General features: G+C 50.1%; 1 protein-coding gene across 1 annotated transcript; it reads right to left on the bottom strand.

Annotated features, from left to right (window-relative positions):
- Window positions 1-6,527: 6,527 nt before the first annotated feature.
- Window positions 6,528-12,120, bottom strand: LOC112996862 (uncharacterized). Its single transcript, XM_026122567.2, has 2 exons — window positions 11,977-12,120; window positions 6,528-9,595 (listed from the first exon to the last, which is right to left on the bottom strand). Exon 2 carries the CDS (start codon window positions 9,591-9,593, stop codon window positions 8,559-8,561), a length of 1,035 nt encoding a protein of 344 aa, XP_025978352.2. The 5' UTR covers window positions 9,594-9,595; window positions 11,977-12,120; the 3' UTR covers window positions 6,528-8,558.
- Between the last annotated feature and the right edge of the window lie 3,172 nt (window positions 12,121-15,292).

Genomic DNA, 15,292 nt, shown 5'->3' with positions numbered 1-15,292 from the left:
TAACTCATTCATCCCAGCGTAACCAGTGATCCAACCTATCTGCCTTTGCCTCACTCCTTTGAGTAACATTTCAGGCAGGTTCGATCTGCTGTGCCTTTGCGGGAACAACTGGAGCAATGGTTAGTACTAACAAAAGACTCCTAAAGAGCAGCGAAACCCTTAGGAAGGCAACGTTATATGCCAGCTTAAAATAAGATTCCCCCAGACTAGTGCAGAACATGGAAATGCCGTGTGTTTCCCTTCATGTACAGTGCACAGGTGCCATGAGGAGTCTCCCTGCTCAGCCGAATGCCACTCTCTGACCCCCCTTACCGCCGAGTGTGACCACACTGCCCCACACTAGCCGTTGCAGCAATAACCACCAGTTTCAGGATGGAGACCCAACTGGTTCGTCTGCAACCATTCATGGTGCAGTCCTTTATCATCTTGAAAAATAATCTGGTCAGAAGCATGGAGGCAGCAGAGAAGGTAACACTTCGGTTTCTATTATTAAAATCATGTAGAGGAAGGTTCTGCCGTGCTGGGGGCAGCACAGGCCGGTGGTCACTGTGGCTCTCAGGGACTTCTAGAGCAGGTGATGCTTTATTATTCTAAGGAAAGAGAAGGCACATAGCAAGATATTTTTCTAGTTGCTTGTTGCTATTAAAAGGTTGGGAAGGGGAGGTAGGGAGGAGCCTGTTTTAAATCCAGATGGTACCAGCTCAGCCCTTCAGGGAAGCACAGCGCTTAATTTCCCTTGTATTTCTTTGACCCAGTTAGCGTTGCACAAATGTTCCCGATCACAGGACTGTCTAATCCTCTCTTGAATCCTGCTGAATTTTATCTTGCTGACATCCTGCAGCAATTAATTTCATGAGCCGACCCTGCACAGCAAGGAGGAACGTCTCTGTCTGTCTTTCTGAATCTTCTGCTTTTCGTTCTCCCTTCGTGCACCCTTGTTCGGACAAGCCGGGTTTTGGGCAGAGGCAGCGCTGTGCATGTACGCCGCAGCCGCATCTGAGCCCAGGAGAGGCAGGTTGTGCTGTCGGCTCAGGGTCGGCGAGGGTCCGTTATACCCCGCTGCACGACGAGGAGAACCGCGTGGCTGTCGAGTAGCTCCAGCGTCGCAGCATCCCGTCACCTCGTGTCACCTCACAGGAGCGATGCAGCAGATGTTGTGGAAACTCCTGCGGGGCTGTACCGAGCCAGGCCCGGGAACAGCGGTGGTGACAAATCAGCGTCTTCTCCGGTTCATCCGTACCTGCTCTTCCAGGACCAGAGCTGGTGCTGCCGTGGTTGTACTCCCCGGTCACGGACTGCGGCAACCGCGTGTGGGCAGAGCCGGCAGCTCAGACGTCCTCCTGTCCTGAGACTGGGGGCCTAAATAGGACCTGGAGGTTGCTGGATGCAGAATTGGGCATTATCAGCCTGTGGTTATATTTTCTTGCCCTAAAGAACAGGAATATTCTTGCCTAATAGCACTGACTGCTGCAGGCGAGGATCATACCAGGCTTCTTTTGCTCTTTGTGCAAATCAGCCGTAATCCCAAGCCCGCAGCTAATCCCGCTAATGAGGTTTAAGTGGCTCATAGGCTCTGCGAGTCGGGGACGGCTGCTCCCGTGCATTCGTACGGCGCCCGGCTGACCAGGACCGGGTGAGCTGCTAGGCATTACCAACGCGCAGACGGTACCTGTGAGCAAACGGCCCCATTTTCTCTGGACGGTTCGATGCTTCTGTAGCATGACTTGAAGAGCATTTTGAGCGAAGTTGCTATTTCTAGTGTAATTGCTTCGGAGACCGAAAACCCGTGATGGGGAATCTCCCTTTTCCAAAGCTGAGCGATAATCTAGGTTAGCTCCACCTAATGCTCCATCAAGTGATACAGAAAAATATAAAAACTGTAGCTCAGCACTTTGGGTATGAACTAAAAGCCTTTTTCTCTCCTATGTGCTTGTAACCAAGGAAAAAAACCATAAAGCCTTCAGTTTAACTCAAATGGCTTGTATATGTCATAGTCCACCCCCAAATGTGGTGTGGCGGCCTTCCTGCCGGCTGGTATTGCTTTCAGCCTGCGTGGCCGCCGAGCTGAGCTTTGCAAAACAGGGACTTGCTGAGCGCAGAGGGAAAGCCACCGAGTGCTGTGTGAGAAATGCAGGCAGATAAAACATTGTGGTTAGCGCACAGTTCTTGCTAAGTTCACAGCAGGCTGACAGGCTTTCAGCTAGATTCATTTAAAAACAAAGAAAGAAGTACTTGACCAAATGCTAATGCATGCAAATAAATAATAATCCCATTTCCCTTGCTAGCTACTAATAGAAACCTGTGTTTTAAATGTAGCAGAAAATTGTTCCCATTATGAGCTCATTCCAAAGCACTTAAGGGCTCCCTTTGATTTTAAATGGCATCGGGTCAAACATTATGTAGCAACTAGATGATATTCCAGAAATGCCCAGTTTTTCTATAGCTGTTTGCAACAGTCCCAGGAAGCGTTGCCTCCAGGAGCATTAATTCCAGGAAGGCTGTAATTGCCAAGGACATTTTATCGGTATTTACACAACATGTATTTTGTATTAACTTTCTCCAACTTGTGCCAGGCAGATTAAGTTATATGTGAGCATCCCAGAGCACAGGGAGAATGATGTGGTGTTTCAAGGCTCATCCCTGCTGTCAACCATGGCCCACATAAGTGGGGTCAGCCGTAAAAGCACACGTGGGCTCTGGCAAACAAGGCAAAAAGCCGTGCCTGGATCAGCTGACTGTTCAAATCCGAGACCGCAGGCTATTATTTCCCTTATCGAGCTGATAGCCCGGGTGTGTCTGAGGTGGGGAGTAGGACACTGCCGAAAGTGTCCCTGAGACCTCTGCAGCATGACTAACGCGGCACGAGCACGCTGCTGGCTCTACCCACCAGCAAAGCGGAGCAGCCTCTGCCCTCGGTTAGTCCGTGCATGCGTTCATCAGGCCGTGGGCTCTCATTTTGGATCTCTCTTCTGCCAGTGATTATAGCGGTGAACGCGAAACACTTTGCCATTTATCATGTTGCTGATGGGACGTGTGAGGTTTTTCATTCAAAGCCAAGGGATTCCCACTTACTCACTAAATGCAGTTTAAATTCAATGTATGCCATTTATCATTGCTCTCCATTTAGGAAGGCTCAAAGTTAATTAAAATATGCCCTCAACAAGCAATTTGGCCCGATTACAGCACTTACTCTTCCAGAATAGCGTTGTCTTGCCTGTCTTTCTCTCTTCCAGTGAACGGTCGATTGGACCCGGCGCTTCCAGGGCAGGATCGTGTCCCGCCAGCGCTGGTGGGTGCCGTACCCCGTCCTCTCTCACCCCGCCGCACGGGCCGTGCCGCAGGGCTGTTACCTTTGTCCTCTTGGTGTTTCTGCACCGGATCTCCTGACGGACGGGGCTATTTCTGCTCCCGTGGGATAGCGCAACGACAAGAGGACTGAGCCTAGCCCCTGGGGAGGTTTTGGTGAAAGAAGAGGACCTCTGAGAGATGAGAGAGCAGTACTCTGTTTTTTTTTCCAAGCAGATACTTGGCAGCGCATTGGAAAGGAGCCCTACAACTGCCAGGGCGAGGGGAAATCCTGGCACACTCTCCACGAGGCCTCTCACCTAAGCAGAGGGACCCTTTGTCCTACGCCACGCTCAGGTCCAATTTCCCTAAATTAGACCCAGTGTCATCTCTTGGAGATTTAAGATTGGGATCTTTATCTTAAAGAGCTTCTAGGAACTGGTTTTGCCAGGCTCACTAATGTGCCTCCTACCTTGTTTGTTGCTTTTAAGTCTGCTCTAGCTAGTCTCTCATCATCATTTCCTCCTCGTTAAGAAAGACTAATTTGTGAACTAGCCCTCTTTGCAATCACATTGCATTGGCTCGTGTTTTAGCTTCTGATCAAAATCTGTCCTCCTGACCATCAGGGTTGGCATAGAAAGACTCTTCCTGGGGTAGACTAACATCTAATGTGCTTCGACTGCTATAAGAGTTTCTGAGCTGCTTCTGCACTGTACAGATCTAACAGGTCCCATCAGCGAGGCTCCTGGAGCCACTGTTTCCTCCTCTTTGGTTGGAGCTAATCAGTGTCTTTGTCATTACAAATCTGCCTGCTTCGCTGCTGCTGCTGCTCTAGGCTATTTCTGTGAAGCTCACTTAGGGGTGGTCACGTTGTTTATCGATGAGGAAAGGACAGGGCAGTTTTGCTTCTCCCTCTCCATCTCTGCTTTGTAAAAATCTGGTCATGATTTTCTATGTCCAACTGCATTTACTGTTTGCAGCAGTAAGAGTAGTCTGCATGATCATGCAAGCAAAACTGCATGTTAGCCGGGGGATTGCTTGCAAACTGGTTGTGAAGGCTGAGACTGAAAGCTGCCAGTGGGATTTCAATGCCAATTCCCCATTCAAATTAATCCAAATCCCTGCCATCAGGCAGGTCTGATGATCTCAATAAATTAGATTTTTCTGTCAGTGGCTTCAGATGCAGAGATTGCCCTGAGATTGGCCGTGTAAGCAGCAGGGCTTTTAGCTCATTCCATGACCTAAATTCATAGATAAGGTTTTCTTTTGTGTTTAGGAGCCCTTTGGAACAGGTTGTGGCTCTTGCAGATTTATCCCAGCTGATGATTCCTCAGCTGCTCTTTTGTATTGAGTAGAAAACAAAGAGAGAGGGTTTTTTTGTAGCGATCACAGGAGCATTCCCATGGGGCAATACAGGAGAACAGGGAGAAAAGAGCTGTTCGGCTGCGTAACTGCTTGCCGTGTCACACGATCCAACAGCATCTAATTTAGTTTCCTCTGGTAGGATTTCAGGCTCCCTCTGCAGCTAAGGGACATCTTTGAAATGCCTTCCAGACAGGCCTTGATTAAATAAATAAATAAATAAATAAAATTTTAAAAGCCTGTGTTTCTTGTCAGTGCACCTAAAGAGAGCTGGTGTGACCGTCCCTGGTGGAGGCTGAGCTCAGAGGACCCGGGACAACAATCTCGGCTGGCTTCCTGCAGGAATCGGACAAAACCTCTGCTCACACCCCCGTTTCGCTATGAACCAGGACAGAACATTTCGGTGGAAAGCGGATAATTTTGTAAGACCACAAGTGATGAGAATTCACCACTTATCCAGGCAAATTGTTCTGGTAGTTAATGGCCCAGTAGTAATTTCGCGGGGGCCGCTGTGCTTGTTTCCAACAAAGGAGGTGCTAAAGAAGGTAAAAGGCTTTGCTTTTTTAAAAGAGGATTTTATTGAACCTGAAAGCTGCAAGCTTTGAGGTTGGCTAAAGCTAATAAAAGCAACTCTCGCTCTCTGCCAGCCCTGAGTTAAATAAGCAGCTTTCCATTTTACACTTATCTTATTGCACAACTGGGATTTGTGTCTCGCCGGGCTCCCGGTGCTCGGGGCACCCGCTGCCGCTCACCCCCCGGCCGGGAGCTGCCTTCCTCCGGCCCTTCTCCAGCTGCGCTGTGACTCCTCTCTCTCGCCCTGCTATCTGGTCATTTCTGTCACCCTAGTTTGTCTGAGCCTCCATTTGTCCTCCTCTTTCCTGCAGCCCAGCAGTGTTGGCTCCTCTCACCACGTTATTTAAGCTGTTAGGATGTTTGGTGACTCTTTTTTTCTTTTTCTTACTTTAAAAGCCCAGCACCTGCAGCCAGTCCCTGGAGGAGAACCTGTTTTCACTGGAGAAATGAGCCAGAAAAAGCCAGTTCTCTCCAAAGCTTCATTTGTCCCAGCTTTGCTGCCACCGACAGCCAACACCCAGCACCCAGCAGGCACGTCCCAGCCCGCTGTGGGCAGTGTGGAGCGGTCATCACGCCCGCGCTCAGCCCGGCGGGTCGCAGCGCTGCCCCAGGGCTTGGGACCTGGCTCCCTGGGAAAGAGGAGGAGGTGGGTGCACCAGAGAGAGCTTCACCGTGGGTGTCCCGAGTTGCAGCTCTAACCCGCTCCTGTGCCTCTTTGCTATGTATATTTAAATACCTGCCGAGCCGGGGGTGGTAAGAATGGCTGTTAGCCTCGTGGTTGGGGTACGACACAACAGCGGCACTTGCAGATCTTCAGGTATCTAAGCAGCTCTACTGGAAAAGCTGATGGGCTCCAGGATTTTAGATGCTTATAGGATTTTGTGGCAGTTGAGAAGAAACCACAGTGCTGGACGTCGGTTCCCCAGGGGGTTAGGTGATAAGGTCCTTTGGGGGATCTACCGTGAGGATGAATATTTTGGCCTAGGAGCTTGACCAATACAATACAATACAGTACCCCAAACATCTTAGCTGTTGGCAACAGTAGGTTTAAGGGGAGCAATTGCCTGGGCCCCAGGCATGGAGGGCCAAACTCTGACAAGGCAAAATCCCCCCTGCAAAGTGCTGAATGTATGCAGGAGAGGGCCCAGGAGCTGGCTCTGGCCAGCGACCTGCTCAGGCCTTTCTAAAACGCACGGGTGTGAAGGGCGTCGAGGGAGAGGGGGTCTGCGGGTACAGCCCCAAGCCCATGCGTCATAGACCTGCGCTGAAGACAACCGCTCCTGGTTCTGCAAGAACAGAAACAGCAGTTGGGTGTAACAGTTTTATTTGTTTTCTCTGTCAAAAGCATGCAGTTGGCACAAGACTTGCTAAGCGCTGCAGTGTCATCAATATTCACATAGAGAGAAATTAAAAACGTAAGCAGAGCAAAGCAGACAAACATCATTTAAGTCTTGATGTTCACCTGTGAAGGAAGGGAGATAAGAGGAGGAAACAGACTGGGCTGGCACCTCCCCGAGTCAGTGAGTAGAAGCTAGGGCCAATGTGACATCTTGTTCATCTCAAACTCTATCACCTTTAATAAATGCTGGAGCTGCCTTCACTTCTATTCTTGCTGTGTAGTTAGTTCAGGAACTAAGATGAGAAGCAGTTCAGCTCCATAGCGTTAATGAGTTTCAACAGGAAATAAGTATTTGAGATAAGAGACGTGAGAATGAGAAGTTCAAATATGTTCACCTTTTGATCTCCAAGCATATTTACAATCATGTTGGTGCTGAGCAGAAGTTGCCTTCTGATTTAATCTACTCAGCGGTGTTTTGGAAATCACTCGTGAGCATTTCTATAGTTCCTGCTTTGCAGAGGTATTTCCCAGCTTAGCTGCAGTTGAACAAGCAGCCTGCTCTCCATGCTATCCCATGCGCCAAAAAACTTACTCGTTGCTGTCGTAATAATAATTATACCAGTATTGCTGTGCTGCTTCCTCATCTATTCTATTCCCTGGCTATGGAAAATGCTGCACCAAGTGTAGCTACGTGAGACTGGTGGTCTTGGAAGAAACCCTGGATGAATGGCTGCTTCTCTAGACGGCAACATCTGGGTGCAGCAGTGAGGGGACAGCAGCACAGCACCAAGCCACACCGCCCTGGGACCTCGCAGCAGCACCAAGGGACCTCGCTGCCTCTCAGATGTCCCATCTAACGTTAACTGCAGCTGGATTGTTTTATATCTGTGAAGTGCTGGGTGGTAGCACTGTGCGCTTGTGCTGAGCTATGTCATACTTCAGTCTCACGGCGCTAGGCAAAAAAAAAAAAAGGAGCATGATTAGCGTGGTCAGGTAGGTGAGAGGACAGAAGATCAGATATGAGGGACCTACCCAGAAACAGCCCTTCAGACTTGTGAGGCCACCTCCATCCCCAGGCTGCCTCACGGGCAAAGCTGCTCGCTTCGGCATGCCCCCGAGGCTGCAGAGCTGCTGGGTGAGCTCACCGGTTTCCTGCACCTGAGAAGTAAAATTCGGTATGTGCCCGCTGGTATGGAGCCCTGCTTGTGCACAAGTGTAGCCGTGCAGAGACTAACACGAAGCAGAGGGCTGGGCTTTCACAGGTGACTTCTTTACTGATCTAGGGCAGCTACAACACAAGACAAGCGCTGGCATGAAGATACCCACCTAGACCTCTGGAGTCTCCTCTTGCCAAGGGTAAATGAGGGAGTGAAGGTAACAGAGCTGTGCTAGGGCAAGCAAGAGGAAAATCCCTGCCTGAAGGAGTTTTAATATTTTCCATGTTGCCCTCTAACTAATCCTCATAAAAGGTTTCTTAAAACTTTTAAAAATATTTCTTTATGCAAATGCTGTAACAGGTGATCTATCCAATGGCATGGTGGTGTTGACATAGTGATATATAATGGGGCTTTTGATAAGTGTATATGTCAGAGAGAGCATATTTAGTACTGTCCAAGCGTCATTCAAACCATTCCTTTCAGGGTAACTGTACCCAAGTGTGAGAAACGGCTGGCTCTGTGGCATTTGCTGTACACCACCAGTAATTTGATGTTCCTGCAGATTACTTCTCCTCCAAAACAGATGAGTTTTTGTATTCTCTTCGGCTTTTCTCCATGGCCAGGGCACGTCTATGCAATAGGTACTGCTGGGAGATGCTCTATAAACTTCTGCCTTTCCAAAATGAGTGGCTGAGGTGAGAGATGATAATCACTCATGCAAAGACTCGCATGCACGTTCAAGGTGTGTTTGCTGCACCGGGAACACGGGACTGCAGGGAGGGCTTCTAGGTAGCAGGGTGTGTTACTTCGTGCCAATAACATCATTCTGAGCAGCTACTTCTTCATACTTCAGCAATGGCTGGGAGCAAACAAGCTTTCAACTTTGCCTCTTTCCAGATGCATCTGTGCTCCGAAATCCAGTTATGGACCATGGGTTTTTGAGCTACCTGGAAGCACTCAGTGTATTGCTGCTTGTTAGGGACAGCACCTATTACATTTTTGTCATAGCGAGGAGATTCTCTCTCTTCCTTTTCATCAGTGTCTGCTATTTTGAATAAGCAACTCTGCTTTCTTAGAGAGCAGTGCAAAACCCTGTTTCCTGGCCGTTTCCCTCTGGCAGAGCATGGCGATATCTCTTCCCCGTCAATAAACATAGTGCCGTTTTCTTTCTGACCATGGTTACTGCCCGAAACTGCCTCATCATCCCTTCTGAGACACTTCAGCTCTGAGCAGACCATTTCTTTCTGTACTGGTCTTGGAGAGGGAAGCCTTGGGAAACCAAACGCCCGTGGCAAATTCAGTTTCTCTGTGGCTTTTCCTTTCGTGCTTGGGGGATGAATTTCACCACCCGGGGCATCCAGATATCTAGAAGAAGTACACAGTGAGTAATCACTGCTGGAGCTTTTACTGCTTAAAGGACCTGTAGAGTAGCAGAGCTTTCCTGCCCGTGTGTATATCTGTGCCAGGGGGTCATCTCTGCAATGGAGGTTCGTTTCTGCACCATCAGGAACAGGCATAAGTTTTCCTAGTGGCACCACGTTTGAGATGAAATTGGTCAATTTACATTTCGATGCTCCCTGCCGGGTCCCAACAGGTGTTGGGGACCATGACATGTCCTCAAGGGTCTTCAGGATCTTTCTGTCTTGAGCCCTACAACTGGTTTCAGGAAGGCACGGGAAGGTGGGTCTGGCGAGGTGGCAGATGGACTGGATGTAGTCTTCGCTGGAGTAAGAGTCTGAGTTGGCTGAGGTGTTTGGTGTTTGGCTCATGGTGGCCAAGAGTTTTGGGTTGCTGGTTAAATCTTCCAGTGCTTCCTCATGGGCTTCACGTATGGTTGGGAGAGGCTTTGAAATGCTCAGTCTTATCCGAGGTGCCATGGCTACAAAGAATACATGAGACATGGTCAGCACTTGAAGGTAAGCTGGGGTGAAGAAATTATGGGGTAGTTTTGGTAGATATCCATACTGCTTGAGCTTCCTAATAATCTCTTGTGGTAAACAGTGGTGTTTACAGAAACTTCATTTTAAAAATTTGCTGGCAGTGGTTTTTACATCTGCAACATCAAAAAGAGCCCATATATACCAAGAATGCCAAACAGTTAAGTACAGCAGAAAATAGCAAGTTCATCAAAGAGATTCATGCAGGTCAGCAGCAGTGCTCTTTTCTAAAACAATGCAAGGAATTAGCAACTCGGTCAGTGTGGTGGTTGTACACTAGCTCATCTCACAGTCCAAGCTGTACCAGCAAGAGACAAACTACTCTCCTTATTTAATACTCTGCTGATCTGTTCACCATAGTGGGGGAGGCAGGAACTGATCTACTCTGGGTGGAGCATCGAGTAAATGGAGTGACATTACAGCTGGTCTGTTTTATAAGCCTAGAAATAGCAGCAGATAAAAATGGTCAAATGTGTTCATTTTCATCTAATCCAATGGCTCAGAAATTTAGTTATCACAGAATCATAGAATGGTTGGGGTTGGAAGGGACCTCTGGAGAGTCCAACCCCCCCTGCTCGAGCAGGGTCACCTAGAGCACGTTGCCCAGGATTGTGTCCAGGCGGGTTTTGAATGTCTCCAAGGATGGAGACTCCACAACCTCTCCGGGCAACCTGTTCCAGTGCTCAGTCATCCTCACAGTAAAGAAGTTTTTCCTCATGTTCAGACAGAGCTTCCTGTGTTTCAGTTTGTGTCCTACTGCTGGGCACCACTGAAGAGAGTCTGGCTCCATCCCCTTTACACCCTCCCTTCAGATACGTATACACAGTGATAAGATCTCCTCTCAGTCTTCTCTTCTCCAGCCTGAACAGTCCCAGCTCTCTCAGCCTTTCCTCACATGACGGATGCTCCAGTCCCTTCATCATCTTAGCAGCCCTTTGCTAGACTTGCTCCATGTCTCTCTTGCATTGGGGAGCCCAGAGCTGGACACGGGACTCCAGATGCAGCCTCACCAGGGCTGAGTAGAGGGGCAGGATCACCTCCCTCGACCTGCTGGCAATGCTCCTCCTAATGCACCCCAGGACGCCACTGGCCTTGGCCACAGGGGCACATCGCTGGCCCATGGTTATGGATTGCCGGATCCTTCTCTGATTTTTTATGCGGATTCGGGGGGAATTAATTCATGCCCTTTACATTTAAATAGTTATCCCCAACTCTTTCTAGGCTGGATTTCCATCACGTTGCTCCCGCCAGTCAGTGAGAACAGGAGCCTTTTTTACAAGCATTTCACGTGGCCATGTTTAACTTAAGGATTTTTTTTCTTAAAATATTACTCCCTATGCTTCGTTTAAATCACATTCTGGCAGAAATGACCATGTAGCCTGGACTTCTTTTTTTTTTCTTTAAACTATTCCCCCTCCACCCCCGTAGAGTTTGCAAGTGAAGAATCTGTCAACACAATCTAGCTTTGTTGTGTGATTAAACGCAAAAGTGCTTTGCCAGTTATTTTAATGCCCTGCTTGTCACTGCTGGACAGAAACCTGGCTGTGCTGGAGCGCGGGGCAAAGCCGCGGCGCCGAGGCGGGGCGGGAGCGCGCGGCTCGTGCTGGGCCAGGCCGGGCTTGGCCCCCCCCCGCGCTGCTGCTGCCTTTCATCGGGGCTGCCGCGAGCACGGGCAGCCGAGGGAGGCTGTGCCGAATCTGGAGCACGCGCTGCTTATTCCAGACCTCGGGGCCTTTTGTGTTTTCTTTGTTCCATCTGCTCCTTCCTTTTTGTTTTATTTAAGCATAGAAAAAGGGCTCGATTCTCCCCGTTTTGGCCCCCCGCAGCGATGGCAGGGCCAGGGCAGCAGGGCCAGCCCCGCGCTCTGCACCGCCGCTGCGGGAGCAGCCCCGCGCTCACGGCGATGGGCGCAGGCGGCTCCCGTTAATGCACGGGAACATGAATTATTAACCGAGGCTTGTTAACGTGTCCTCGCTCCAGAAGGAAATTATATTACACACATTCATCACAAAACTCTTCGGATGGGACGGAGCGTTTCCGGCCCCGGTCACCTGGATGTGCCAGGCTCTGCCGCAGCCGCGTTGGCATCGCGCAGGCAAAGCCCGCGGGGTCACCTTACCCCTGTCTATCCACCCATCCATCCGTCCCCCGCGACGGCCCCGAGAGGTCTCACGGAAACCTCCCGCCTGGCAGGGCTGTGGCTCCCCCTCCTTGGGGACACCCGGAGTTTCACCCCCTCGGCTCGCTCTGGTTCCCTGCCGGCAATATTCCCGACAAAGCGCCCAGCCGAATTCCAGCTTTTGCACCCTTTTTTCCCCCTTACCCGGTTTGCTCCCCCTCGCAGACGGGAGGCTTTCGGCTCGCCGCGTCCTCTGTCCCCGCTCGCCGTGCCTGCAGCGCACAATAGGCGCCGGCTCAAACCCAGCCGTGCATCGGGCTCGCTGCTCCCAGTCAGCTGATCCGGCTGCCTGTTTTGTTGTTGCTGCTAAATATAGCCCGCTGGCGCCCTTCCCCGCCGGAGAGCCCTAATTCGATAAATGCCGTGTGCTATCGGAGCGGCAGAACGGCCCCGGCCAGGCAGGGCCACCCCTTACCAACGGGACGGTCCTGCGACACAGCCTAGCTGCTCCGCAGGACGGTATCACCCTATTGCATTTCAGCGTGCGAAATTTAGATGCATTTATAGCATTTAGATATAGGGAGCGCGGGAACCGAGCAGCTCGGCTACCTTCAGCTCGAGCCGCGGGAGGGGTGAGGGCAAACCCGGGCTGGCTGGGTCCGTCCCTGGCTTATTTAACGAGAGGATTTTTGCTATTTCACTGGGTTTTCCCATGAGGGCGAAGGGTGCCTTTGCAGCGCCGCTGCCTCCCTCCCTGCTCCCAGCGCGGCACTGGCCACGTGGGCCCTGTCACCGGGACCAGCGCGGGGGCAGAGCAGAAGGGCTCAGAATCAGTATAAAACTGGCACCGATACAGATGTACATTCGCACAAAGACGCTGCAGAGATTCGCTTTGCAGGAGGACAGGGAAGGCCCTCGCACGAGGCCCGGGGGCCTCTGGGGAACAAGGATTTTCTTGGTTTTACAGCTTAATTAGCTGGTGCAAAGTGGAGGCATTTTTAGTACAGCTCAAGCGTTCCTCCCTTGGCGACACCGGGCAGGCTGGGAAGGGAGGTGTCGTTATTTCTCAGCAGAAGTTCTGTCCTGCTTTTATTTCCAAATCCCATCCTCGGAAGGGGCCTCAGCAGCTGCCAGCAGGGACGGGCTGCTCTGCACAACGTCCCCATGTGAGCGGGGACAGCGACCGTATCTGCGTTTCCCAGCCTTGCCGCTCCCGCACTGCCTTGCCCGGGAGGAGACGAGCTCTTGGACTGAAAATCACTGCTTTAGTTTTCATGTGAATAGTCTCAGTTTATGGGCATTCAGGTGGAATCAGCTTGAGCTGCTGAAAGCTGGTTGCCCAAGTCAACGCTCATCGTCTAGGTCCTTCCTGTATCTCCAGCGGAGAGAAATGAGCAGCTCAGAAGGCTCCTGCACCCTTTCAGGGCACGGTTCGGAGCAGAGCTGATGTGCTTCATGGAGATACCCATTCCTTAGCTTTGACCACGCAAGGTGTGGAAACCGCTGGGTTTCCGATGCCGCACAGCCCAAGGCAGGCGAACGACCTCCATCCTCCCTGCATCGCACTTGCCAGCGGCAACGCCGTGGGCCTGAGCGTCACCGTGCTCCGGATGGGTCTCATGACCGGCTGCCCCAGGTGGTAGGTCCAGGCCCCTGACGCTGCTGGGACCCACCTCCTCCCAAAACAGGGTTATGTAAGAGGTGTTTCTATATGAAACCCAGCTAAAAATACCATTAATCCTTTCAGTTGACTGGAAGAAGGTAGTTTCTTCCAACCATCTGATGTTACTGTAGCAAAATTGCATGTATGCTGCTCCATGGTTATTGGAATAACTGGGATAACCCCAGTATAAATGATTTGTTCTTCACCATCTTTCTTTTCTATATGTTCTTGATGATACTAAGATAAAATACAAATTTGAAAATATCAGATACAGATTAAAAAGTAGCTGCTATTATCCAAATATAATTTACAGGAATACCTTTTTTTTAACCTTAACCACAGTCCTGCTGTTTTCTCTTTCTTCAAGTGGTTGCTCAAAGATATTAATTAAAAAAAATAAATAAATAAAAAATAAGTTGCACTTTTGAAAGTTTGTCTCTTTGCAAAACTGCAAAACTGTTCCACCTTGGGGCTCCTCGGTAAAGACATACTCCCAGTGCAAAGAGGCAGCTCTGGCACCGTGGTCGCTCCTGCTTGGCTGCGGCTAAGCTCCAGCGGCTGCGGGAAGAGCAGCCGGGAGCGTTTCTTAAACAACTTCCACCTCGGAGCATTGCAAGGAAAAGTTATCTGGGGGGAAAAGGGGACTTTGCTGTTGTCGTAAGTGGTTGTGGCTTATTTTGGACACGTGAGTGAACAGACCGGCTTTTCTGAAGTGTGTTTAAGTCTCAGAAAGTGCCGCCAGCGGTGGCTGCTCGCTAGCGGCTCCCCCTGCAAATCCTGCCCAGGGAATTTATTTGTGCTTTATGTCTCTGCACAAAGTTGCAGGTGTTTTTCCCTGCCTAACTGTATTTTTTATAAATGTACGCACCTAGATTCCAAAAAAATCACCACACAGACCAAAGAGCCTGAATTCTGGTGGAGTTTAGTCCCTTTTGGATGTGTCCCATGAAGACAGGGTGCAACCTGAGCTGCAGCAGCTCCATCACATCCCCATGGGGAAACCATGCGGCAAGGGAGGGAATGGTTTTTCCTGGCATCTATGTGGGCTTCCCGGCACCCTGGCCCAGGTGATTCCTCATCACCCATGTTTCCCACTGCTGTTTTTACCAAACAGAGAGCCGACGTGCGTGTGCCTCGTCCTGCGACACTGCTGCCCTTGCACGGCTGGACCGAGCTGACGCCTTCCCGGCCACGCGCTGAGACCTGGCACAAAGTTGCAAGCGGTGCAAAGCGTGTTGTGCGTTGCAACCAGCACGTCGCTCCCTGCCAGTGAGGCGCTTCAAAAGTTTGCACTTCACTTTCGTTGCTCCCTTCCAAACTGCCTACGGCATCGCTGGCGGTGGAAAAAGGGTCTAAACTCGCCTTGCGCCCCATACACCTCTCCCAGTGCTGAAAATAATCCAAGCCACAGATGGATCAAGGTTAGCGTGTGTGCGTGTACGCAAACACGTGCCATGCAAAAGAGCGCGTGCCTGTCTAGCTCCCGAGCAAGCAGGGTTTGCTTTCCTCTGCTCCCAAGAGCTCACTGGCACGGCAGAAGTCTTGTTGCCATTTTTCAGGCTCTGGGACTTCCATCCTTTATTTTTATATATATATATATATATATATATATGTATATGTATATGTATATGTATATGTATATGTATATGTATATGTGTGTGTGTATGTATGTATGTATGTATGTATGTATGTATATGTTTATATTTGTGTGTGTGTGTGTGTGTGTATGTATATATATATGTATGTGTATATATATATAAATTTTATTTTGGAAATGGCCGTCTTTGGTACCCTGGCACCCCACCGAGCTCTGCAAGGCTCCAAGCACCGTTCACCAAGGACCCAAAATAATTGGGG

Source organism: Dromaius novaehollandiae, chromosome 15 (genome assembly GCF_036370855.1).
Source record: "Dromaius novaehollandiae isolate bDroNov1 chromosome 15, bDroNov1.hap1, whole genome shotgun sequence".
Classification (NCBI taxonomy): domain Eukaryota; kingdom Metazoa; phylum Chordata; class Aves; order Casuariiformes; family Dromaiidae; genus Dromaius; species Dromaius novaehollandiae.
Note: the sequence above shows the minus strand (reverse complement) of the source record. Positions and strands in the feature narration are given on the sequence as shown.